This window comes from Balaenoptera physalus, assembly GCF_965194825.1.
Source record: "Balaenoptera physalus genome assembly, chromosome: 5".
Classification (NCBI taxonomy): Eukaryota; Metazoa; Chordata; class Mammalia; order Artiodactyla; family Balaenopteridae; genus Balaenoptera; species Balaenoptera physalus.
The window spans coordinates 33,470,224-33,495,331 of record NC_138884.1 but is presented as its reverse complement, the minus strand read 5'-3'; the positions used below and the strand labels follow the sequence as shown (position 1 = coordinate 33,495,331).

General features: G+C 40.3%; 1 protein-coding gene and 1 long non-coding RNA gene across 7 annotated transcripts in view; one reads left to right on the top strand and one right to left on the bottom strand.

Moving 5' to 3' along the window:
- Positions 1-7,362, top strand: part of LOC309661646 — a 73,766-nt gene extending 66,404 nt beyond the window's left edge. The window contains exon 2 of the long non-coding RNA XR_014264134.1: positions 742-7,362. This is a non-coding gene — a long non-coding RNA (uncharacterized lncRNA). The remainder of the gene's footprint in view (positions 1-741) is intronic.
- The window catches only part of ARHGAP10 (Rho GTPase activating protein 10), a 319,062-nt gene that overhangs the window by 124,809 nt on the left and 169,145 nt on the right, over positions 1-25,108 (bottom strand). For all 6 annotated transcript variants that reach the window (XR_014264077.1, XM_082463359.1, XM_082463358.1 and 3 more), the window contains 3 exons: positions 21,189-21,270; positions 19,196-19,241; positions 17,262-17,327 (listed from right to left, as the gene is read on the bottom strand). Coding sequence is in view for 5 of the 6 variants with exons in the window: in XM_082463359.1 (XP_082319485.1) it covers positions 17,262-17,327; positions 19,196-19,241; positions 21,189-21,270 (194 nt within the window). In the remaining variant the exon portion in view is untranslated. The remainder of the gene's footprint in view (positions 1-17,261; positions 17,328-19,195; positions 19,242-21,188; positions 21,271-25,108) is intronic.

Here is a 25,108-nt window from a genome sequence, read left to right as displayed (position 1 = left end):
AAAAGAATCTAAAAAAAGAATGAATATATGTATATGTATAACTGAATCACTTTGCTGTACACCTAAAACTAACACAACATTGTAAATCAACTATACTCCAATAAAATTAAAACATTTAAAAATACGTGTCTTCTATTTTTTCATTCATCTCCAACATCATCAGAAGATCAGCCTAGAGAATCTTCATGTCCTCATGTTCATTGTGGTTAAGAGCACCAGCTCTATAAAAAAGTCGGTCTTGGATTTGAGCTGTAGTCTGCCATTTCCTAGCCCTGAGACTTACACAAGTCAAATGATGACTCTTCACTTCAGCTCATCGTGTAAAACGGAGACATACCACTGTCTTACAGGGTTCTTGTAAAAATGACACGTAAGTGCAACCTCGTTATTCTCTAGTTTCGTGACTTCTTGACTTCTATTGGTTGTTTCTTGGTCCTCCTCATACCTGAATAATCTAGAGCATTGACACTGTTGATCCTCTTCCTTCAAAAATCTCCCCTTGTGGATTCCTTTACACCACACTCTCTTGATTCTCCTCCTACCCCTTTGACTGTTGTATGTCTCCTTCACTCTTCTTCTTCCTCTCATTCTCTAAATGCAAAGATCCCCAAAGATTCTGCCCTTTGCCCCACTATCTTCTTACCTCACCATCCACCTGAAGGATTTTCCGACTATCCAAACTTTGCCTTACTAAAAATGATGCCCATACCTCTCTGGCAGCCTTCATTGCGTTTCTGACAGAAACGTCACAGGCATCTTGAATCTGGGATATCCAAAACCAGTCCGTATTTCCCCTGAACCTACTGTTCCTCTTGCATTCTCTGTCTTGGCTAAAGATGTCTTCAGCTACCAGGGCTGGAAACCTTCGAGTCAGTTTTTCCTTTTCCCTTTTGTTAACCTCCTACATCCAACAGGCCACCAGATTCTATTTTTCTGCCAAGTCTCTCTTCCTATACATCCTTTCTTTCCATTGCCAATGGCAAGTTTAAACCTCCGTGATCTCTCACCTGGATTATTTCTAAAACCCAACCAGTCATCTTTCCTTCTATGCCCCTCCCCCCATCAACTCTACTTCCTGTCAAAGATCTGAACACACCCCTGCTCAGATCTGTCATTGTCTCACCAGTGCCTACAGGACTGAGGCAAATACGCAGCCCAGCACCTGGGATCTGCCACACTCCAGCCTCAACTGCTCACAGGGCATCTTCTCACGTCATCATCACCCACTCACCTCTGCCAGCAACACCCCAGGGTGGGTGAACACCATCTGTGCCAGTATCTCCCTCTGAAGCAAAGAACAGGTTTGCTTGCAGCCTTGGAAAATATAGTGTCCATCTAGAGCAAACGGCAGACACGCTTGCCAGTCATTTCGAAAGAGTCGAGTTTCCTAAGTTCAGAGTTATTCTTCTCCTAAAACACAACCCAAGGTGTGCAGATATATCTGAGCCTCTTTGCAGTGACCTTGGGAACTGGGGCTCAGGGCACCAACACAAAACGTAAAGCACTGGCTACTGAGAGTAATGACCTGTCCTTCACCTCTGATCCAGGAGTCTTGTGTCTTCTACCAGCATCCATGAAACTGTACAGGCTAACTTGTTCACATGAAAGTAAAGTAAAATCTCAGCACCTTCACTGTCTTGAAACTGAAGGTTAGATTTAAGAACAGGAACCATGCCTTGACCATTTCTCCCCTGTATCTTTCCTTCAAGAAACAGCCAGAAAGTTCTGAGTAAAGTCCATCTAACATGTACACACCCAGAAGTATTAAGTAGTAAAGTAAGCTGGAATAAATGGGCAGCTAGGGAAGAGTACATTTTATTTTCAAACTCATCATTCGTGTAGCTCAAATTTAAGTAGCTACAAATTTTTACTTACTTATAAATTAGAAAAGAGACTCAGACTCAAGGCAAAAGTTGGCTGTTGCTATTTGCAAGACTCCTTTTTATCCCTCCTCTACAGAGGTCAGAATATTAGAAAAGGTCTACTGGTGTCTCACTACTGCCACCTGCCTCTCCTCCACCTCAGAGCAGCTGTGGCATCAGGGACAAATCGATTTAGGCAAAGGCAACCCTGGACAATCTCTCCTTTTTTTTTTTTCCTTTCTTTTCCTCTTTTTTTCTGAAAGCTTGAGATAATCTAAAGCCATCATCTTCCTCCTGAGTCTCTTTTCTTCCTTGGACTCTGGCCATTTAACTGCTCAAGTATCCATAAGGCAGAGAGACAGGAGGTTGAAAGGCAAGCCAGTTAATTTCACTGCTTGTTACAAGAGCCACTTAAAATTACTTGGCAAAAGCGAACTCAGGTGATTTCTTTCCCTATATAAATTACTATTTAAAAAACAAAGTCCCTTAGTGTTCCCAGAGCCTTGCATCAATAACGGGACCATTGAATTGTGACTGGCCTCAATTCATAGATTTATTTCTAAAGAAGCAACTCACATTTACTGAGCACTCAATATAAGCCAATGTCCCAAGCCTCCTTGTTTAATTCTCACAACCACCCTACGAAAAAGTTGCTACCCTTATCCCAAATTACACATGATAAAATCAAGACAGAGAGGTTAACCAGCTCACTTGCATGGCTGCAGAGCTAAGAAGTGGAGAAAGAGATTCTGATCAAGGCTGACTTCTGAGTCCCTGTTCTCCAGCTGACGCTAAGAGTGCCGAGGGAGCCTTGCAATAAAATGCCCACGGACCTCATCCAGATGTGAGCCAAACACACAAAACCTCGCATACCTACTCGGGAGCAAGAAGATTTAACCATCTGTCCGTATTAATTTTACTCAACCATTCATTTGGAAGCTAATAGCTTTAGATGCTTCTTTGTTCTTAAAACAAATAAGATTACTAATTGAAAAAATTAAAAATCAGTCCCGAACCGCCTGGAGTTAGTATTTCAGCTCCGCATTTGCATTTCTGCAGACACCACAAGACTCTTCAGCTCCCTCCCGTGGAAGACTGTCCTCTGTATCCACCCACACACATCTCACACCCATTCTGATTCAAAAAGAGACAGCAAGCGAGAAGGTCTAATTTACTTGCTGTAAATTTTCTGGGGACAGCTGTTCTTTATTTTCTTCATTTTGCACATAAATTGGCCCTTGGCAATTGAAGATTAATGTGCAAGCGTAGTAAAATATGTTGAAGTCCACTTTGGGCATTTTCCCTCCCACAAAGATTATAACTGAAACTATACATTATCATCTTCTACCGTCTTGAGGCCCCATACAATTCCAGAAGTGCTCTGGAATCAGAAAAATCCTCAAGCCGACTTCAGAACAGTTTTCCAAAGACCTAAAACTTTGCTTTCCAAAGAAAGAGAAATTCACTTTTACATGCCACAATTCAGACTGTCACATCTTAGATGTGGCTTCCTACTTCTATCCCATGAATTCACAGCTTGTTACAAAGCTGAATTTGATAACTGACAGCTTGCCTAGACCGACATTTTAATGCCATGCTCCAGAAATTAAAGTGAATATTCAAATTATCCACATATGGAAGAATTTTTTAAGAGAAATTCATAAACAGAAGTGGCACACAAATATAGTTTTAAATCATGATGACTATTTAAAGAAGTTTTTAAGCAGAAGAGCCTTACTTTGTTTTTGCACATTTTACAACACATGCACCTGAAAAACACTGTGTCACCCAGTTCCAAAAAAAAGACAAGGTATCGGGCATGGGAGGCAGTTCCTTAAGTTGTTTACTTAAGGAAATTATTCTCCAAGCTCTGAAACCTTGAGATTTTTTCATATGTAACATGATGCATCTTTCTATCTATGTCTAAAATATTACCCATAATTCAGAAAGATGCTGACAAATTCATGGAGTGAAAACCAATCCTGCAAGTTATTGGAAAGTACTAATTCCAATCACATACAGAAGAATAAATTCTTTCACTAATCTTCCAATAATTTTACAAATTGTTGGAACACATAATATTGCCAGTGTGGCATTTTCAGCAGATCTCTGAATACTCAAGCAAAAAGCAGTTGCTATTGAGTGCTTACTCTGTGTGCAAGGCATCGTACTTAGAAATGAGAAGAGGCAAGCGAAGGATAAATAAGACATTGTCTCTACTCCAAGGGAAAAGCAAAGTTCCAGAAACAAAATAAATACGTGAGACACAGTTAACAATACCAGGCAATAGAAGTGCCAAATGAAGAACGTGGACATCTCGGGATTAAAACAATCCAGGGGAAGGATGGAAAGAGGAAATAAAGAGATACATTTATGAGTAGTAAAATCTACTATTACCAAAATTAGCTCTTTTGACCTTCACAAACGTGGGTGGGAGTAGATAGTGAGAATGAACTTCCTAATTCCAGTCTTTTAGAAACTATGGGTCTGAGAGGTTAACAAAGTTATACCAAACTACAACTTTTCAAAATGCCTCCCTTATTGCACCACTTCGGAACGTAAACCTACAAATCCTTGTCACCCACGGAAAGGTAAACCTTCCACAGAGGAACCTGAGTGCCCCCTCTCTCCCACACGCCTCTCCAGCCCCTCCTCCAGTCTCACCCAATGACTCTCAGGTCCCAGATGCAGCACATCCTTTCAAACACCTCCGCTTCAACACCCACTCTTTTCCCTGCCAAGACTCCGTGCTCCTGACACCCTGCAAATGTGCACCTAGAACAGTTCCCCCTCGTGCTTTAGAAGGCAGCCCGACTGCTGGGTCCTCAAGGAAGCCTGGAGTCAGTGGTATTTCAGAGGCCCAGGAGGGGCAAAGGAAAAGACTGGACCCATCATCATCTGCCAGGGGTGCAGGCGCCTGGAACAGCAGACCCCATCGTGACAGCGCCATGGATCAGAGTGACTGCACAAACAACGGCCGAGAGGGTGTATAAACTGCTTGAGAATACTGGCGTCTTTTCCCACAGAGGGAGAATCTACCACAGGGCATCGGAAACTAGGCATCATGCAGAGATGGTAGGTAGGAGGGGCTAGAAGCGAAGCGGTGAGATGAGTGAACACTTCTGAATTTGCCTTGGATTAACCTACAAGCATCTAGATTTGAACCGTCCTTGACTTCTGATGCACTGAAACTTGGCCACTTGGAGACATTTTGTGATTTCTTCTCTTAACCTCACTTTTTAGGGTGGAGGTTGTACCCTACATCAACTATGCTCTCTCTTGTAATCCCAAAAGTTACATGGATCCAGGACCTGGAGCCCTCATAAACTCTACTTTCTCAGGAGGGCTTCTTCTATCCCCTAAAAAGTAGAAGATGAGAAAACTCCCGTCTCCACTTGTCTGTTCTTATTGGACCTCTCACTGTCTACCGCAGAAGCCCGGCCACCAATGATGTTGATTCAACAAAGATGACTGAGCTCAGGAATCTACATTTTCAAGAAGCACCCTGGTGATCCTAATATATTTCATCAGGTCTGCCAGGGACCCATGAGTTGCCCTGATATCCTTTGTTTCCCAAACTAAAACTTGAAGGTGAAATTCCTTGCAGAACTCTGATTCTCTGTGTACAACCAACTGCTCCAGATGACTACACCTTCATCTGCTCAATCACTTGGACGTATCCGTGCTGCCCAACCCCAGTGCCAAATCGATCATCCTCAATCAGTTACCTTCCCTATGGAATACTCCAACCTAGGCAGAATTCTGGGTCATTCCACATACGGCTACTAATACTGGTTTTTATATTTACCTTTCTAATAAGCCTGCTACTCTGCTATCCACTACCCTCTAGTACTTACCCAGGTCCTTGCCAATTAAATGCAAATACCTGAGTACTTCCTTACCTCTGTTTCTTCATGCTTCCTTTCCATTTGGCTTGTTTCTGTTTCCACATCTTTGCTGACGTCTCTCTAAATGCTAAAATATACTTTTCTACTCTTTTAAATCCAAAGAAGGCTGTTCCTAAACATAATCCTCAATTAAGATCAAGTACTCAGCAATCCATCGACACGCATTCAAATTCCCTTGATCCATGCAAAACTGTAACACTTTTATTTTAGTACCTGGTATACTTAAATTACAAATATCTATATTTTGTCTACCATTCATGGATCGAGCATTATATGTAACCAGCCTTTAATATGTATCCCAACGGCCTAGAGCAAGGCTATTTATCAATACACCCTGTGATTGCTCAATAAATACTGGTTGACTGGCTTCAGATGAGAACTACGGTTTAACTATGATAAGTCACCTGTTACTGAGGGAAGGAAAAGAACACTGTGCAATTTTCTTGGGAAGTTTTCTGTTTTGTTTGTCTGGGTTTAGGTCGGGTTATTTTTAAAAAGAAGTTGAAAGTTCCCCATGTAACAGGACACTATAAAGGTTAACAACTGTGTATTCCATTGCTCCAACACACAAGAAACTGCCATTAGGACAGTGGTGCCTAAACTTTACTACGTATTAGCATCACCTCGGGACGTTGAAAATGCCAACTTCCTAGTTCACAGCTGACAGCAATGAAATCAGACTGACTGCGTGTGAGAGCCAGGCAGCAGTGTTGTTTAAAGATCCCAGGTGATTCCACTGCACAGCAATGTTGGAGAACAGCTGCTTTAGGAAGTCCTTCAGCGTGGAAAACATAAGCAATACTTTCCCAGTGGCAGTCAGATTGCCTGGATCCATTAAGAGCTGGTTCACATCATTGACAAATACTTGGTAAATGGATGAAAGATCAGTTGATCTGACTCCCAAAGGTGCCTTACCTTCCTGAACAAACAACTCTATGGAAAAGAAGAGTATGATCTGTTAATTGACGCTGATACTGTAGTGAAATGGGGTTTGCTTTGATGCCAAAAGTACAGTAAATGCTAACAGTCCCATTTGGCCAATACAGATTATATTATATATGTGTCATATATTATATATGTTATCTGTATTAGTATGTGAGTACTCTAAAAATGTTACCTTTTCTTAGGGTACTGAAGACTATAGCAAATTTTAGACGTTTGTCTGATGCTTTGCAAATATTTAAGTGATGTCACAAACAAAGTAGATAAAAACGCCAAATGCTATTTTTAAAAGAAAATGGTAGGGCTTCCCTGGTGGCACAGTGGGTAAGAATCCGCCTGCCAATGCAACGGACATGGGTTCGAGCCCTGGTCCGGGAAGATCCCACATGCCGCAGAGCAACTAAGCTCGTGCACCACAACTACTGAGCCTGCACGCTAGAGCCTGCGAGCCACAAGTACTGAAGCCCACGCGCCTAGAGCCCATGCTCCGCATCAAGAGAAGCCACCGCAGTGAGAAGTCTATGCACCACAACAAAGAGTGGCCCCCGCTCTCAGCAACTAGAGAAAGCCCATGCACAGCAACAAAGACCCAACTCAGCCAAAAATAAATTATTTTATTTATTTATTTATAAATAAATAAATAAATAAAAGAACATGGTAGGTAAAAGGTACACTAACTGCTTTAACCAAAACATACGAAATGGTAGTTTTCAGACAATGATAGTCATGTTTAAAACACTGAAAAAAGTGATTAGAAATAATTCTTCAATCAGATATCATTAAATGCCTTTGGACACAGGCATGTAGACCCACAAAGTACACACAGTGGTCATTAATGTTATCCACCAAATATTCCTGGCTGTGTACTTTCCAGGCTCCTGGTAGGGTTGTGCTATGCAGACTCACTGGGGTTGAGTGGGGCCATGTGGCCATTTCTGACCATTCAACTGCGAGCAAATGACTCCCTTCAAGGCCAGAGTACTCACTTGTTGGTCCAAAGCCCTCCAGGCAAGGCAACCAAGAACCTGGAAGCCCAGATATCAGTGATGGGCAAAGCCCTCCTACCAATGTCTGAGTGAGAAATAAGTCTTGTTGTCTTAGGCCATAGAGAATTTCAGGTTTCCTGTTACAGGAACATAAACTAGCTTTATCCTGACTGATGAAAAGAAGTGATGCAGGGGCACCTTCAAGATGGTGGAGGAGGAACACAAAGAGAACACCTTCTGCCCCACAAATATATCAAAAATACATCTACGTGTGGAACAACTCCTACAGAACACATACTGAACGCTGGCAGAAGACCTCAGACCTCCCAAAAGGCAAGAAACTCCCCACGTACCTGGGTAGGGCAAAAGAAAAAAGAGAAAACAGAGACAAAAGAATAGGGATGGGACCTCCACCTCTGGGAGGGAGCTGTGAAGGAGGAAAAGTTTCCACACACTAGGAGCCCCTTCACTAGTGGAGATGGGCGGCACACAGGGAGGGAAGCTTCGGAGCTACGGAGGCAAGCACAGCGACAGGGGTGCAGAGCAAGAGAGATACCCACACAGAGGATCGGTGCCAACCAGCACTCACCAGCCCGAGAGGCTTGTCTGCTCACCCGCCGGGGCGGGTGGGGGCTGGCAGCTGAGGCTCGGGCTTCGGAGGTCAGATCCCAGGGAGAAGACTGGGGTTGGCTGCGTGAACACAGCCTGAAGGGGGCTAGTGTGCCACAGCTAGCCGGGAGGGAGTCCGGGAAAAAGTCTGGACCTGCCTAAGAGGCAAGAGACCATTGTTTCAGGGTGCGTGAGGAGAGGGGATTCCTTCCCTGCTTGCCCACAGAAGGCAGAGCACCACCTAAACAAGCTTCAGAGATAGGTGCGAGCCACGGCTATCAGCTCAGACACCAGAGACGGGCATGAAACACTAATGCTGCTGCTGCAGCCACCAAAAATCCTGTGTGCAAGCGCAGGTCTCTATTCACACTCTCCCGCACCGGGAGCCTGTGCATTCCGCCATAGCCAGGGTCCCATGATCCAGGGACAACTTCCCCAGGAGAACACATGGTATACCTCAGGCTGTTGCAAAATCACACCGGCCTATGCCGCCACAAGCTCACCAGCATTCCAATTATAGCTACCATACCCTTCCCACCTCCTGGCCTGAGTGAGCAAGAGCCCCCTAATCAGCTGCTGCTTTAACCCTGTCCTGTCTGGGTGGGAACAGATGCCTGAGAGCGACCTACACGCACAGGTGGAGCCAAAACCAAACCTGAACCCCAGGAGCTGTGTGAACAAAGAACAGAAAGGGAAATCTCTCCCAGCAGCCACAGGAGCAGCAAATTAAATCTCCACAATCAATCTGATGTACCCTGCTTCTGTGGAATACCCGAATAGACAATGAATCATCCCAAAATTGAGGCGGTGGACTTTGCGGGCAAATGTCTGCAACTGACCTATTTCTGATTTTTATGTTTCTCTTAGTACAGTTTTTAGCACTTGTTATCATTGGTGCATTTGTTTATTGGCTTGGTTGCTCTCTTCTTTTTTATTATTATTATTACTTTTTTTAATTTTAATAATTTTACTTTTTTAAAAATTTTATTTATTTATTTATTTTTCTTTTTTTTTTTTTTTTTTCTCCCTTTTCTTCTGAGCTGTGTGGCTGACAGGGTCTTGGTGCTCCGGCCTGGTGTCAGGCCTGAGCCTCTGAGGTGGGAGAGCAGAACTCAAGACACTGGACCACCAGAGACCTCCTGGCCACACATAATATCAATTGGCGAGAGCTCTCCCAGAGATCTCCGTCTCAACGCTAAGACCCAGCTAAACCCAACGGACAGCAAACTCCAGTGCTGGACGCTCCATGCAAAACAACTAGCAAGACAGGAGCACAACCCCACCCATTAGCAGAGAGGCTGCCTAAAAGCATAATAAGTTCACAGACACCCTAAAACACACCACTGAACACAGCCCTGCCCACCAGAAAGACAAGATCCAGCCCCACCCACCAGAACAGAGGCACCAGTCCCCTCTACCAGGAAGCCTACACAACTCACTGAACCAACCTTACCCACTGGGGGCAGACACCAAAAACAACGGGAACTACGAACCTGCAGCCTGCAAAAAGGAGACCCCAAACACAGTAAGTAAAGCAAAATGAGAAGATAGAGAAATATGCAGCAGATGAAGGAGCAAGGTAAAAAGCCACCACACCAAACAAATGAAGAGGAAATAGTCTACCTGAAAAAGAATTCAGAGTAATGACAGTAAAGATATCCAAAATATTGGAAATAGAATAGAGAAAATACAAGAAACGTTTAACAAGGACCTAGAAGAAATAAAGAGCAAACAAACAATGATGAACAACAGTATAAATGAAATTAAAAATTCTCTAGAAGGAATCAATAGCAGAATAACTGAGGCAGAAGAACGGATAAGTGACCTGGAAGATAAAATACTGGAAATAACTACTGCAGAGCAGAATAAAGAAAAAAGAATGAAAAGAATTGACAACAGTCTCAGAGACCTCTGGGACAACATTAAATGCACCAACATTCAAATGATAGGGGTCCCAGAAGAAGAAGAGAAAAAGAAAGGGTCTGAGAAAATATTTGAAGAAATTATACTCAAAAAATTCCCTAACATGGGAAATGAAATGGTCAATCAAGTGCAAGAAACACAGAGAGTCCCACACAGGATAAATCCAAGGAGAAACACACCAAGACACATATTAATCAAACTATCAAAAATTAAATACAAAGAAAAAATATTAAAAGCAGCAAGGGAAAAGCAACAAATAACATATAAGGAAATCCCCAGAAGGTTAACAGCTGATCTTTCAGCAGAATCTCTGCAAGCCAAAAGGAAGTGGCAGGACATATTTTAAGTGATGAAAGGGAAAAACCAACAACCAAGATTACTCTGAACAGCAAGGATCTCATTCAGACTTGATGGAGAAATTAAAACCTTTACAACAACCAAAAGTTAAGAAAATTCAGCACCACCAAACCAGCTTTACAACAAATGCTAAAGGAACTTCTCTAGGCAGGAAACACAAGAGAAGGAAAACACATACAAAACAAACCAAAAACAATTAACAAAATGGTAACAGGAACATACATATCGATAATTACCTTAAATGTAAATGGATTAAATGCTCCAGCCAAAACACACAGACTGGCTGAATGGATAAAAAAACAAGACCCGTATATATGCTGTCTACAAGAGACCCACTTCAGACCTAGGGATACATACAGACTGAAAGTGAGGGGATGGAAAAAGATATTCCATGAAAATGGAAATCAAAAGAAAGCTGAGGTAGCAATTCAAATATCAGACAAAATAGACTTTAAAATAAAGACTATTACAAGAGACAAAGAAGGACACTACATAATGATCAAAGGATCAATCTAAGAAGAAGATATAACAATTGTAAATATTTATGCACCCAACACAGGAGCACCTCAATACATAAGGCAAATGCTAATAGCCATAAAAGGGGAAACTGACAATAACACAATAATAGTAGGAGACTTTAACACCCCACTTCCACCAATGGACAGATCATCCAAAATGAAAATAAATAAGGAAACACAGCTTTAAATGACACATCAAACAAGAAGGACTTAATTGATATTTATAGGACATTCTATCCAAAAACAACAGAATACACCTTCTTCTCAAATGCTCATGGAACATTCTCCAGGACAGATCATATCTTGGGTCACAAATCAAGCTTTGGTAAAGTTAAGAAAATTGAAATCGTATCAAGTATCTTTTCTGACCACAACACTATGAGACTAGATATTACAGGAAAAAAATCTGCAAAAAATACAAATACCTGGAGGCTAAACAATATACTACTAAATAACCAAGAGAACACTGAAGAAATCAAAGAGGAAATCAAAATATACCTAGAAACAAATGACAATGAAAACACGATGATCCAAAACCTATGGAATGCAGCAAAAGCAGTTCTAAGAGGGAAGTTTACAGCAATACAATCCTACCTCAAGAAACAAGAAAAATCTCAAATAACCTAACCTTACACCTAAAGCAATTAGAGAAAGAAGAAAAAAAAACCCAAAGTTAGCAGGAGGAAAGAAATCATAAAGATCAGATCAGAAATAAATGAAAAAGAAAAGAAGGAAACAATAGCAAAGATCAATAAAACTAAAAGTTGGTTCTTTGACAAGATAAACAAAACTGATAAACCATTAGCCACACTCATCAAGAAAAAAAGGGAAAAGACTCAAACCAAAAGAATTAGAAATGAAAAAGGAGAAGTAACAACGGACACTGCAGAAATACAAAGGATCATGAAAGATTACTACAAGGAACTCTATGCCAATAAAATGGACAACCTGGAAGAAATGGACAAATTCTTAGAAAAGTACAACCTTCCGAGACTGAACCAGGAAGAAATAGAAAATATAAACAGACCAATCACAAGCACTGAAGTTGAAACTGTGATTAAAAATCTTCCAACAAACAAAAGCCCAGGACCAGATGGCTTCACAGGCGAATTCTATCAAACATTTAGAGAAGAGCTAACACCTATCCTTCTCAAACTCTTCCAAAATATAGCAGAGGGAGGAACACTCCCAAACTCATTCTACGAGGCCACCATCACCCTGATACCAACACCAGACCAAGATGTCACAAAGAAAGAAAATTACAGGCCAATATCACTGATGAACATAGATGCAAAAATCCTCAACAAAATACTAGCAAACAGAATCCAGCAGCACATTAAAAGGATCATACACCAGGATCAAGTGGGGTTTATCCCAGGAATGCAAGGATTTTTCAATATATGCAAATCAATCAATGTGATACACCATATTAACAAACTGAAGGATAAAAACCATATGATAATCTCAATAGATGCAGAAAAAGCTTTTGTCAAAATTCAACACCCATTTATGATAAAAAAAAAACTCTCCAGGATGTAGGCATAGAGGGAACCTACCTCAACATAATAAAGGCCATCTATGACAAACACACATCCAACATCCTTCTCAATGGTGAAAAACTGAAACCATTTCCTCTAAGATCAGGAACAAGATAAGGTTGCTCACTCTCGCCAGTACTATTCAACATAGTTTTGGAAGTTTTAGCCACATCAGTCAGAGAAGAAAAAGAAATAAAAGGAATCCAAATCGGAGAAGAAGTAAAACTGTCACTGTTTGCAGATGACATGATACTATACATAGAGAATCCTAAAGATACTACCAGAAAACTACTAGAGCTAATCAATGAATTTGGTAGGGTAGCAGGATACAAAATTAATGCACAGAAATCTCTTGCATTCCTATACACTAATGATGACAAATCTGAAAGAGAAATTAAGGAAACACTCCCATTTACTACTGCAACAAAAAGAATAAAATACCTAGGAATAAACCTACCTAAGGAGACAAAAGACCTGTATGCAGAAAACTGTAAGACACTGAAGAAAGAAATTAAAGATGATACAAACAGATGGAGACATATACCATGTTTTTGGATTGGAAGAATCAACATTGAGGAAATGACTATACTACCCAAAGCAATCTATAGATTCAATGCAATCCCTATCAAACTACCAATGGCATTTTTCACAGAACTAGAACAAAAAATTTCACAATTTGTATGGAAACACAAAAGACCTCAAATAGCCAAAGCAATCTTGAGAACGAAAAATGGAGCTGGAGGAATCAGGCTCCCTGACTTCAGACTATACTACAAAGCTACAATAAACAAGACAGTATGGTACTAGCACAAAAACAGAAATATGGATCAATGGAAAAGGATAGAAAGCCCAGAGATAAACCCATGCACATATGGTAACATTATCTTTGATAAAGGAGGCAAGAATATACAGTGGAGAAAAGACAGCCTCTTCAATAAGTGGTGCTCGGAAATCTGGACAGCTACAGGTAAAAGAATGTAATTAGAACACTTCCTAACACCATACACAAAAATAAACTCAAAATGGATTAAAGACCTAAATGTAAGGCCAGACACTATAAAACTCCTAGAGGACACCATAGGAAGAACACTCTATGACATAAATCACAGCAAGATCCTTTCTGACCCACCCCCCAGAGAAATGCAAATAAAAACAAAAATAAACAAATGGGACCTAATGAAACTTAAAAGCTTTTGCACAGCAAAGGAAAACATAAACAAGACAAAAAGACAACCCTCAGAATGGGAGAAATATTTGCAAACGAAGCAACTGACAAAGGATTAATCTCCAAAATATACAAGCAGCTCATGCAGCTCAATATCAAAAAACCAAACAACCCAATTCAAAAATGGGCAGAAGACGTAAAGAGACATCTCTCTAAAGAAGATATACAGATTGCCAACAAGCACATGAAAGGATCCTCAACATCGCTAATCATCAGAGAAAGCAAATCAAACTACAATGAGGTATCACCTCACACTGGTCAGAATGGCCACCATCAAAGAATCTACAAACAGTAAATGCTGGAGAGGATGTGGAGAAAAGGCAAACCTCCTGCACTGTTGGTGAGAATGTAAATTGATACAGCCACTATGGAGAACAGTACGGAAGTTCCTTAAAAAACTAAAAATAGAACTACCATATGACCCAGCAATCCCACTACTGGGCATATACCCTGAGAAAACCATAATTCAAAAAGAATCGGGCTTCCCTGGTGGCGCAGTGGTTGAGAATCTGCCTGCCAATGCAGGGGACACGGGTTCAAGCCCTGGTCTGGGAAGATCCCACATGCCGCGGAGCAACTGGGCCCGTGAGCCACAGCTACTGAGCCTGCGCGTCTGGAGCCTGTGCTCCACAACAAGAGAGGCCGCGATAGTGAGAAGCCTGCACACCGCGATGAAGAGTGGCCCCCGCCTGCCACAACTAGAGAAAGTCCTCGCACAGAAACGAAGATCCAACACAGCCATAAATTTAAAAAAAAAAAAAAAAAAAAAAGAATCATGTACCACAGTGTTCATTGCAGCACTATTTACAATAGCCAGGACATGGAAGCAACCTAAGTGTCCATCAACAGATGAATGGATAAAGAAGATGTGGCACATATATACAATGGAATATTACTCAGCCATAAAAAGAAACGAAATTGAGTTATTTGTAGGTGAGGTGGATGGTCCTAGAGTCTGTCATACACAGTGAAGTAAGTCAGAAAGAGAAAAACAAATACTGTATGCTAACACATATATATGGAATCTAAAAAAAAAAAAAAAAAAAAAGTAAAGGATGGTTGTGAAGGGCCTATGGGCAGGACAGGAATGGGGATGCAGACGTAGAGAATGGACTTGAGGACACGGAGGGGGGTTAAGGTAAGCTGGGACGAAGTGAGAGAGTGTCATGGACTGATATACACTACCAAATGTAAAATAGCTAGCTAGTGGGAAGCTGCTGCATAGCACAGGGAGATCAGCTCAGTGCTTTGTGACCACCTAGAGGGGTGGGATAGGGAGGGTGGGAGGGAGATGCAAGAGGGAGGGGATATGGGGGATATATGTATACTTACAGCTGATTCACTTTTTTGTATAGCAGAAACTAACACACCATTGTAAAGCAATTATACTCCAATAAAGATGTTAAAAAAAAAAAAAAGTGATGCCACAACATCTGTAGCATTTAAAAAAAAAAAAAATCAACAGCCATGATAGGTGATGTGGGGGAAATCATTAAGAGCAATAGTCCCTGAGAGCACTTTTAAATTTAGGATAAAAGGCTCAGAGATTCCACACGGTTCCTCATCATGTTGAATAACATGAACTGACAGTTGAGTCTTTTAACTCTATTTTTTGTCTATTACTCCATTCAAAACAAAAGGCTTTAGTAATGGAAGACTTTTAGGAACAAGAGATTTGAAAAGAAAAACATATGCTTTTTTGTCTTTTATTTTAAATGGGGAAAATCTAACTTAAAATCTGTAGACTCTTTCTTCTGTTAAGAAAATCCAACAATTTACATATTTATAATAAAAATGCATTCAATACATGCAGATTCTACTGTACATACTCCATTCAATGTACATAACACTCCATAAAACTACACAGACCAATCCGAAAGCATTCTAGATAGATTTTTTTTATCTGGTCAGGCAGAAGCAAGTATGTATAAATTATATCCTTTGGGGAAAGAATTTTATTTACCAAAATAATAAGCATGCAAGTGATACAATGAAGGCTCCTAAGAAGCTCAGGAAAAGGAGAAACATGAATGATGAAGTGAGAGATATGAAAATCACAGCATCCCAATTTTGGAAATTTCTCAAGCACTAGGAAAAAGAGGAAATTTGTCAGCTCAACCTCAGTGCAGGTTGAAATGAATGAAACTCTGTCATAGCCTGAATTGCCACTGTTAGAGAGAATGGGAGAAAAGCTTTCTGTGGCTTGGGTTTTTATTATCTATGGGCAAATACCCAAATCATACAACAGCTCGTATTCATCTGTTAGCCAGCACTCTCATTTCACAGGTGGCAGTCCTGGCTTTATAACAAAGACCTTGTTTTGACAGAAAACGTGAGTGCAATGCTTCATCCCGCTAGGTCATCCAAAGTAGGACTGGGATATACAATGTATGAGAGTGAATTAAATATTCAATTTATCCATACTTCACTAGACTCTAAACAAAGAGAAATCCACCCTCCAGAAAGAGCCTGTTTTGCAAAGTTCAATATTTAGCTTCTCCAAAGTCTGCTGGAATGGCTGCAAAGTGCCAGGGCCCCGCTTTTCCTTAGGAACTCTAAACAAGAGACCTTTGAGCTTTTAGTCAGGGGACCAAAATGGGGAGGGATTACCTTTCCTGAAGTTTAAAATGGAAAAAACCTAAATATTACCAACAGGTGGATGAGTAAGCAAAGTGCAGTGTATCTATATAATGAAATATTACCTAGCGATGAAAAGAAATGAGCTAAGGCTACACCCAACAAGATGAATCTCAAAAGGTAAACAAAGAGGCCAGACTCAAAAGACTATATATTGCATAATTCCATTCATATAAAATGCTTACAAAAAAAAAAAAAGAACTAAAGTGATGAAAAGCAGCTCAGTAGTTGCCAAGGGTCAAGGAAGGAGTAGAGACTGACTGCAAAGGGGCACGAAGGAATTTTGGGGGGAGATAGAAATCTTCTATGATTGTGGTGGTAGTTACACAACTATACACATTTGTCAAAACTCATCAATTTGTACAGTTAAAATCAATGAATTTTACTCTAAGTAAATGATATCTTAATGATGCCAATTTTTAAACTGGAAGCCAACAAGACAGTGGAAGATGGAGATATCTTACTAGTGCGTGAACAAGAAGTGATTAAGACTGGTTGTCCGACACTGCTGATTCTTCTACTGATTCTCATTTTAGCCCTGACTTTGTTTCAATGCAAGGGAGAAACATGTAAATAAAAAGGAAAACCCCACCCTGTCAGAGTAAATGCACAACTGAATCTCTGATGCCTAGAATGTGCATTTTGCATTAATATATTTCATTCTACAACACTTAACCATGCAGTAAGCATTTGAAATGACCCTTAGATTTTACATACCTATAGCCTCTCATGAATAAAATGATTCAATCATGTTACCTCGTGTTTCAACTGCACTGATGCATTTTCTAAGAATTGTGAATCCCATCTTATCCAACTGTGCACCTAAAAGAAACAGTTATAAAATATTAAAGGCACAACTAGTTACTCACAATCTCTTCCTTACAAAAATAGGACAAAATTATTTAAATCCAATATAATTTTTATTTCACTCTTTAAAAAAAGAAAGCTAAAGGCCACGCATTCCCTGTTTAAATAATGTAAGTGAGAATTTCATATACTAAGAGGAGCATTTACTGGAATTTCAAGACATTTATTACCAACATACATAAATAAACTTGTAATTTAAACTAGGTTTTAAGTTAATAAATATAGTATTTTAAATAGTGGAAAAGAAAGTGACACAAATCTTTAGGGGACGCTATCTAGAAATAGTTAGCATTTTGCCCAAATTCCAACAACAGCTCAGGTTTGTTTTTTAATTATATATATGAGTGAAAGTTCTTAAATTTCTTGACAAGCTGGAGAACACAAAACTTTTTTTTTTTTTTTAACCTAGAGGGAAAATTTTTTTAAATACTTTTAAAAAATAGTATTTGAGCCATGAGCTTGAAATTTTTTTTCATATTTTATACCATGCCCTAAGCATTTAATATTTTATTATTTTCATAATGAATTTAAAACAGATGATTCATGTAGCCAAAAAAGATTTTGAAAATATAATTTTATACTGTTTTCTAATATGGATACTTAACCATGATTAGGCTGACCTATTTGAATACCCTAATAAAAGGCAATTCTTGTTTCAAAAATGCAATCAGGGAAAGTGAATGCTTTATTCTGTATTTAGAACTCAGGAGCAGGAATACTAAATAACTCTTTGTCCTCAGAGGGTATAGCATGAACAAGTCATGAACATAAACTGTGCAGGTTTACAACTAAGCTCGGAGAGCATTTTAAGGAGGAAAATTGGGCAGTGGCTTACTTTTTTCAGGATCCACTATTCACAACATTTATATAAAATGCAAGTGTTTCTTTCTGCTTAGCAAAACTACTTTTCCAAAGCAAGGCATGTTTTTGTTTTTCTATAAAAACAAGAAAAGAAAGGAAAGAGAGAAAGAGAAAGAGGGAAGAGAAAGAAAAGCAAAAGAAAGGACGAAGGGGAAGAAGAGGTACTTCGGTGACTGACAACCTTCCCCGGCACCAGGTCAATTTCCAGTGGCAGGCTAAGTGATATACACATCATGATCATTTCAAAATCATGGGTATTTAACAATGTTTCCAAACTGTGGACATCTGACAAATGTAGCTTCATTCCTCCAAAGATATTAAAAGTAGATTCATAAAGAACCCAGCAAATTTGATCACATTTTCACTTTATCTCAGTACAAATCAAGAGTACAGAGCTAGGGAGTACTTCCTTTGCCTCTAGTGCATACAGTGCAAGTGAAAATTATTGTCCTAGAATACCTGAACGTGTTTGGTTGTTGTTTGTTTTATTTTCTAAGGTGCAATGCTATATACTATTTGTACAGCCCATACTCAAGAGACTTTAAGGATAAAGGATATTAAGGATGGAGGTGAGAAGGGTTGAGAACAGGGGACCTGGTAAACAGTTCCTATCCACAGGCGTTTACAACTTAGGAAGTTGACAGATGCATAACTGAAACTCTTATGTATTCATTTGTGGCTATAAAAACAAATACCAAAGTGAATTACAGAGAAAGTTTTTTTCGGTTTTATATAGAAAGACTGGAAAGAAAAACGCTCAGAGATGGGAAAGATCAAGGAGGGTTACAGCTGTCCAGGAAAATTTGAGGAGGTCCTCAATGAATAAGACACCTACTACTTAGAGAACTAACACAGACAGGGTACAGAGAGTAAGCACCCAGCAACAGTTTGACATCAGTAATAAAAACAAAATAACTCATGAGAAAGGGAGACAACAGTCATTTTTATAAATCAGCACTTACTTCCTTCTGGTCTTGGGATGATGGCTCTATTGAAACTAGGGAACAGCTAATAAAAGAGAAAAGGGGGAAACAATATTTTTAGCAAATCAATAAAAGTGATTCCAGTAGGCACACCTAGGGACTGTACAAAAAATACACTGACACTGGTTAATCACCTATCATGCAAAGATAGGTAACAAAAAGGAGCACTGTGGGTCTCCGTTGTCTCTCACTGAGATATTGCCAAAGTAGCAAAAATAAGATGAAGGGGCCAGGACTGAAAGTTCATGTAAATTTGAAATGCTCAAACGAATGGCTGCATTCTAATCAGTAAGCTCATTTTTTTCATCACTATTTGTAAAATCTGCTGTTTACTTAAGAAACACATGACTCCTGCCCATAATTTTAATAACCACATCTGAAATATCAAGGTGATGATCCCAGGCTGCCTCTGAGAATTCTAGCGCCGTCCCGTTATTTGCAAGGCACATACATCACCTGGAAAAAATACACAGTGCCTTAAGTGACCCCTTGTAAACACATAGCTGAATATTTATTTTCTTTCTACATACTTGCCTTTGTCTGTATATCTCGAATTAATTACTTGGCTTTTTCACTCTAAAGGAGAGCTTATACGTCTTCAAGGTTACACTGCCTTTGGCAATAGACTTATTTCTTCATGACTTAGTCATGGGATCATTTTGCTATGCAAATAAGCAAACTCACTTTCCAAAGAACTTCTTGAATCTCTGGGGGGACAAGTCCCAGTCACTGCCTTGCCTTTACTAGAGAGGATTAGGACAACCTGTTTTGGATCTCAGCAACTGTCAATGCTGGAAGTACTCCTGACTCCCCGCTAAAATTTTCAAGGACAAATTAAGAGTAAATAGAAATAAAACCACGGAGGCTAAATGTAGATCAAGCATAAGAAAATGATACACAATTCCAATCACTGCCTTTTTCCTCCAAGAATGATACATTCTCCTATATAGGATGTATTTTTAAAAGATGTAATTTGGGCTTCCATTTCTCAAACACCACATCAAGATTGCCACACGCGTTGCTGCCCAGCCTCTCTGCCTTATTTCCTACGCTCTCAGTGTGCTCCCCACTACCATCAGATAACAATATCTTTTGCCCGTTTCATAAGCTCTATCCTGACACCTCTCTTTTTACTATATATGACCCCTCTTCCACTCTGCAAATCATGCTCTTTCCTCTTTTTATTTTAAATCCTGCTGAAATGGCAAATGCTCTCCAGGTAAGCCCACCTGGTACCTGCACTGGCGGTTTGTTCAGAGTCATAAGACTGTAAGCGGAGTTGATTGAAATTGGTTCTACGGTGTTTTCTATAATCATCCTCACTAAGTCCCCCCCATTCAACAGATGAGCTATCCAATTCTCAGCTCCCAAATGCCACCAGTCCACTGAGGGGAAGGTAGTGCTTGAATAAGGTGGCAAACTGACTGAATTCCTGTGCCTCTGGATCTCTATCACTGCCTTTAATTTATTCCTCAAACCAATCTGAATACAGAGGCCCATTCACTACGGCTACATAATATTGCACCCTGTGAATCGTCAGGCTGAACCATAAATTGGCAAATGATGCAAAATAAGTAGAGCAGTCACTTCTAATATTGCCTGCACAGCCTCATATTTAGTGTTCCATCTCCACTGAGATCAAATTGCAAGCATTTATTGTGTTCATCACCCAAAGTACTGTCACAGGTAGGAAAAAAGAAATTGAGGATTCAGATGAGTTCCTCAAGCAAAGCAAATCCTAGCAGCAAAGTCAAGAAAAATCAAAAATAAAAACTAACGATATACCAGTCTCATGTGTGCCCCTGCTACCTCAAGCCAAATTTCTAGAATACCGAATGCTTCCAAGAGGAATTCAGACACCAGTTTCAGCAGGGAACTTTTTTCAAATACTATAAAGCAAAAACAACATGAAAACGAACACAAGCCAACTCTACAGGATTTGAAATAAAACTCAACCATTGGTTATTCTTACAGCTTCTTTTCCACCCAGAGCTTCCAACCACTGCTTCCTCTCCTCTTCCGAAAACGCCTGCATGGTCAAAGAAACTCCAGGCCTGCAAGACACCAGGAACAGATCAGGTTACCCCTTGGCTGCTAAAAACAAACCTCCTTTTCTACTTTCTAATTTTTCATTGTGGTGATTGTTTCTTTTAAATTTTCAATTGTGATAAAATACACAGAACATAAAATATACCATCTTCACCATTTTTAACTACACAGTTGAGCAGTGTTGAGTCCAGTCTCCAGAACGCTTCATCTTGTAAAACTAAAACTCTGTACCCATGAAAAAGTCCCCATTTCCCCTCCTCACAGCCCCTGACAACCACCCTTCTTCCTTCTGTCTCTGTGAATTTGATTATTCTAGGTAACTCTTAGAAGTGGACTCATACAGTATTTGCCTTTTTTGTGATTTGCTTATTTCACTTAGTAAAGTATCCTCCATTTTCATCCATGCTATAGCGTGCGTCAGAATTTCCTTCCTTTTTAAGGCTGAACAGAATTCCACTGTATGTACAGACCACATTTTGCTTATCCATTCATCCATCAATGGACATGTGGCTTGTTTCCACATGGCTACTGTAAACAATGCTGCTATCAACATAGGTGTACAAATATCTCCTTGAGACCCTGCTTCCAATTCTTTTGGGTATATACCCACAAGTGGAGTTGTCCAGCATGACATAATAAATGTATGTCTGGTCTCTGACCCTATTTCCTGGCACACAGCTCCTAAAACCCTTAGAATCTCTGCAATGATGTGTCATTTTGTATACTAATAAGCTGACGGGACTGGGGGGCTCCTGGAAAGTCTCAGGATGAGGGCCGGTTGCCAAGGGAACCAACCATGTGATTAGAGGATTAGAACTTTCAGCTCCACCCCACCCATACACCTCCCAGGAGTGGGGTAGGGCTGGAAATTGACTTCAAACACCAATGGCCAACGATTTAATCAATCATTCCTGCACAATGAAGCCTCCATAAAGATCCTTGGGGTTCAGAGAGCTTGCAGGCTGGTGAGCCCATGAAGATGCTAGAGGGAGAGCACCTAGAGAAGACATGGGAGCTCCAAGCCCCTTCCTCCATACTTTGCCCTACATATCGCTTCATGAATCTCTTCGTCTGTTCCCATTAAAATATCCTTTGTAATAAATCAGCAACAGTAAGTAAACTGTTTTCCAGAGTTCTGTGAGGCATTCTAGCAAATTATCAAACTCAAGGACAGGGTCATGGGAATGCCTGATTTTTATAACCAAAAGCACAGCTGACAACCTGGACTTGTGACTGGCATCTGAAGCGGTAGGGGGGCAGTCTTGAGCCCTTGATCTGTTGGGTCTTCATGAACTCCACTTAGTGTCAAAACTAAGTTCAATCATAGGACGCTTGGTCTCCACAGAGAATTGAAGAATTGCTTAGTGCAGAGAAACCCACACCATTCTGAGTACAGAAGTGTTCTGTGAGTAGGGAGAAATAGTTTTGTCTCACAAGAGGGGTCAAATGTAATTTTTTTTTTAAATATTGTTCATTTCCACTAACAATGCACAGGGTTCCAATTTCTCCATATCTTCACCCACACTTGTAATTTTCTCTCTCTTTCTCTTTTTTTTTTTTTTTTGAAAGTAGCCATTCTAATAGGTGTGGGGTGGTAGTAATGATTAAATTTTATTTATAAAAGAGATACATGTTTATTGTTACCCAGGCATGGGCAGAGTGAAAGCAGAAAATCATCTTTCATCCCATCCCAATTCTACTTCAAGAAGACAGCACTGTTAACTGTTTAGGGTGTTTCCTCTGTATTTTCTTAGAGCTCTGGGTTGGTCCTCAGGGCCAAATGCCAATCTTTCTCAGTTCAGTTTATTTGGACATTTAGAGAGTCTGCCAGAAAACTCTTCATATTGGGAAGGAGTCCTAGGTAGAAAAGCCATTAATAATTCCTCTTAAACTGTGGTGGTTTCTCCAATGAAACAAATTTTGTATATTTGATCAAAAGTATTAAAAATGAACCTTTCTGGCAAGGGATGAAAAGGTAGAATATTCCAAACCATAGACAACTGGAAATGAAAATAGATGGTTGAAATGGAAAGTAAACATTCATTCTCCTTTGACACTGAATATACTTTTTAAAGTTAACACTCCTGTAACAGTACTTCACCTCATTTTCAAGTATTGGGTAATCTCTTACAAGTAAAGCAAGCAGCAAGAATCAAGTGCAATTCAATAATCGCTACAATTTTTATAAAGTGCTATAAAGCATGCAATACTCCAAAAGCATCATGCCAAATACAAATATGCGATGCCCCCAATATTCACACCCACAGGCGTTAGGCTTTCTCCCCACGTGATGGTTATAAAAGCCTGAGAAGTTATGTGCTTCAAGTTCACTACCAAGTAACTATAGCTGCAACTGATAGTCTGTTGTCTTCAACCATTTTCTCCAGACTATGAATTTTGTGGGAAAAAACATCACTTGTAATCCCCCTACCCCACTGCTGAACAGCAAAATGGCTCTTTACTGTCTACCCTAAACATTTCAGCGTTGGCCCGGCTCTGCCATCACCTTGGCACTATGGAGCTCGCAACCAAGATTCCACCTCCTCTTGCTCTTCTATGCACAGCATCCTTCTGGAGCAAGAATCGAGGCAAGATGCCCAGAAAACCAGGCTGTTTTAAGAAGTGCCTCGAATGGGACGTGAAGATTTTGGCCCTTATTCTTAGTAACCCACACTGGGCTCAGGGGAGTTAATTAAAATTGTGAGGGAAAACTTCAGATGGCAGGCATGTTTTTCTTTACATCGGTTAAGTGATAAAACAATATTTACACACAGGGGTCTCAGGTCTGCTTGACTGCTCCATTCTTGTAAAGGAGAAAAAAACAGCTGAAGACCTCTCCCAAAAGTATATGGAATGGATTCAAACACTTAATATGTAACTACGTGAACTAAAGTATAAAACGGACAGTAAGAGGCCACAGCAAATATATAACAGAAAGTTAACAGCTTTTCTAATCCAGGAATGGCAAAACCAGCAGAGAAAACGGGACCCCAGGTTAAAAATGGCAAAGTCTGTCACGGGAATACAAACACGGGGTTTACAAACATTCAGTTCAATGACCACTGAACGATTATCCGTTGTGCTTTAGGTCTTGTACCAGAGGGTCAGGAATTATTAAATATCTCACTACCTGCTAGGCACTGGGCTGAGCGCACAGCCCACAAAGGGCTGACTATCTAGCACAGAAAGCAAAAGGTAAACAAATTACAAATAATCAATGAGTTACAAGTACACAGAGCGCTGCCAGGGAGTCAGGTAAGTGTAAATGAGTGAAACCAGCTACCTAGAAGGAAAAGAAGAAGTGAGCAGGACATCAGGAGATGCGTGTCCACATATAAAAGCTTTCAGTTTCAAATATGCTAAATCATTGTGGTCTAGGAGACTTGTCGATGAGCTAATTCCGCTGCCAGTCTCTTTGGGCAACTTCAGGATTTCAAGGTGCTATGGACTTAGAAAAGGAAAGCCTAGCCTAACCCTGGAAGTTAGGCATCCCTGGGGAAGCGACATTTAATCTGAGGCTTTATGGATAAATAAGTCATGCAGGAGCAATAGGGCCAGAGTCGTCCCCTAGACCAAGGAGGCACCTAGGAGGAAAGAGCGCACTTTCTTGGAGCTGGGATCAGCCTCATCACGGGTCCTACAAACCAGCTGGACCAGCAACATGATGGAAAGCTGGAGATGCAGCCTGGGGTCCTGCCACAAAGGGCCTCCTTGGCCATGCTAAGGGTTTGCTTATCCTAAATGTCACTGAAAGTTTTTAGTAGGGGGTTAACATGATCAGATTAAAGGTGTACATGAACACTGGCTGCTGCTGGGCGGAAAACAGACTGAAGAGGGGTGGGC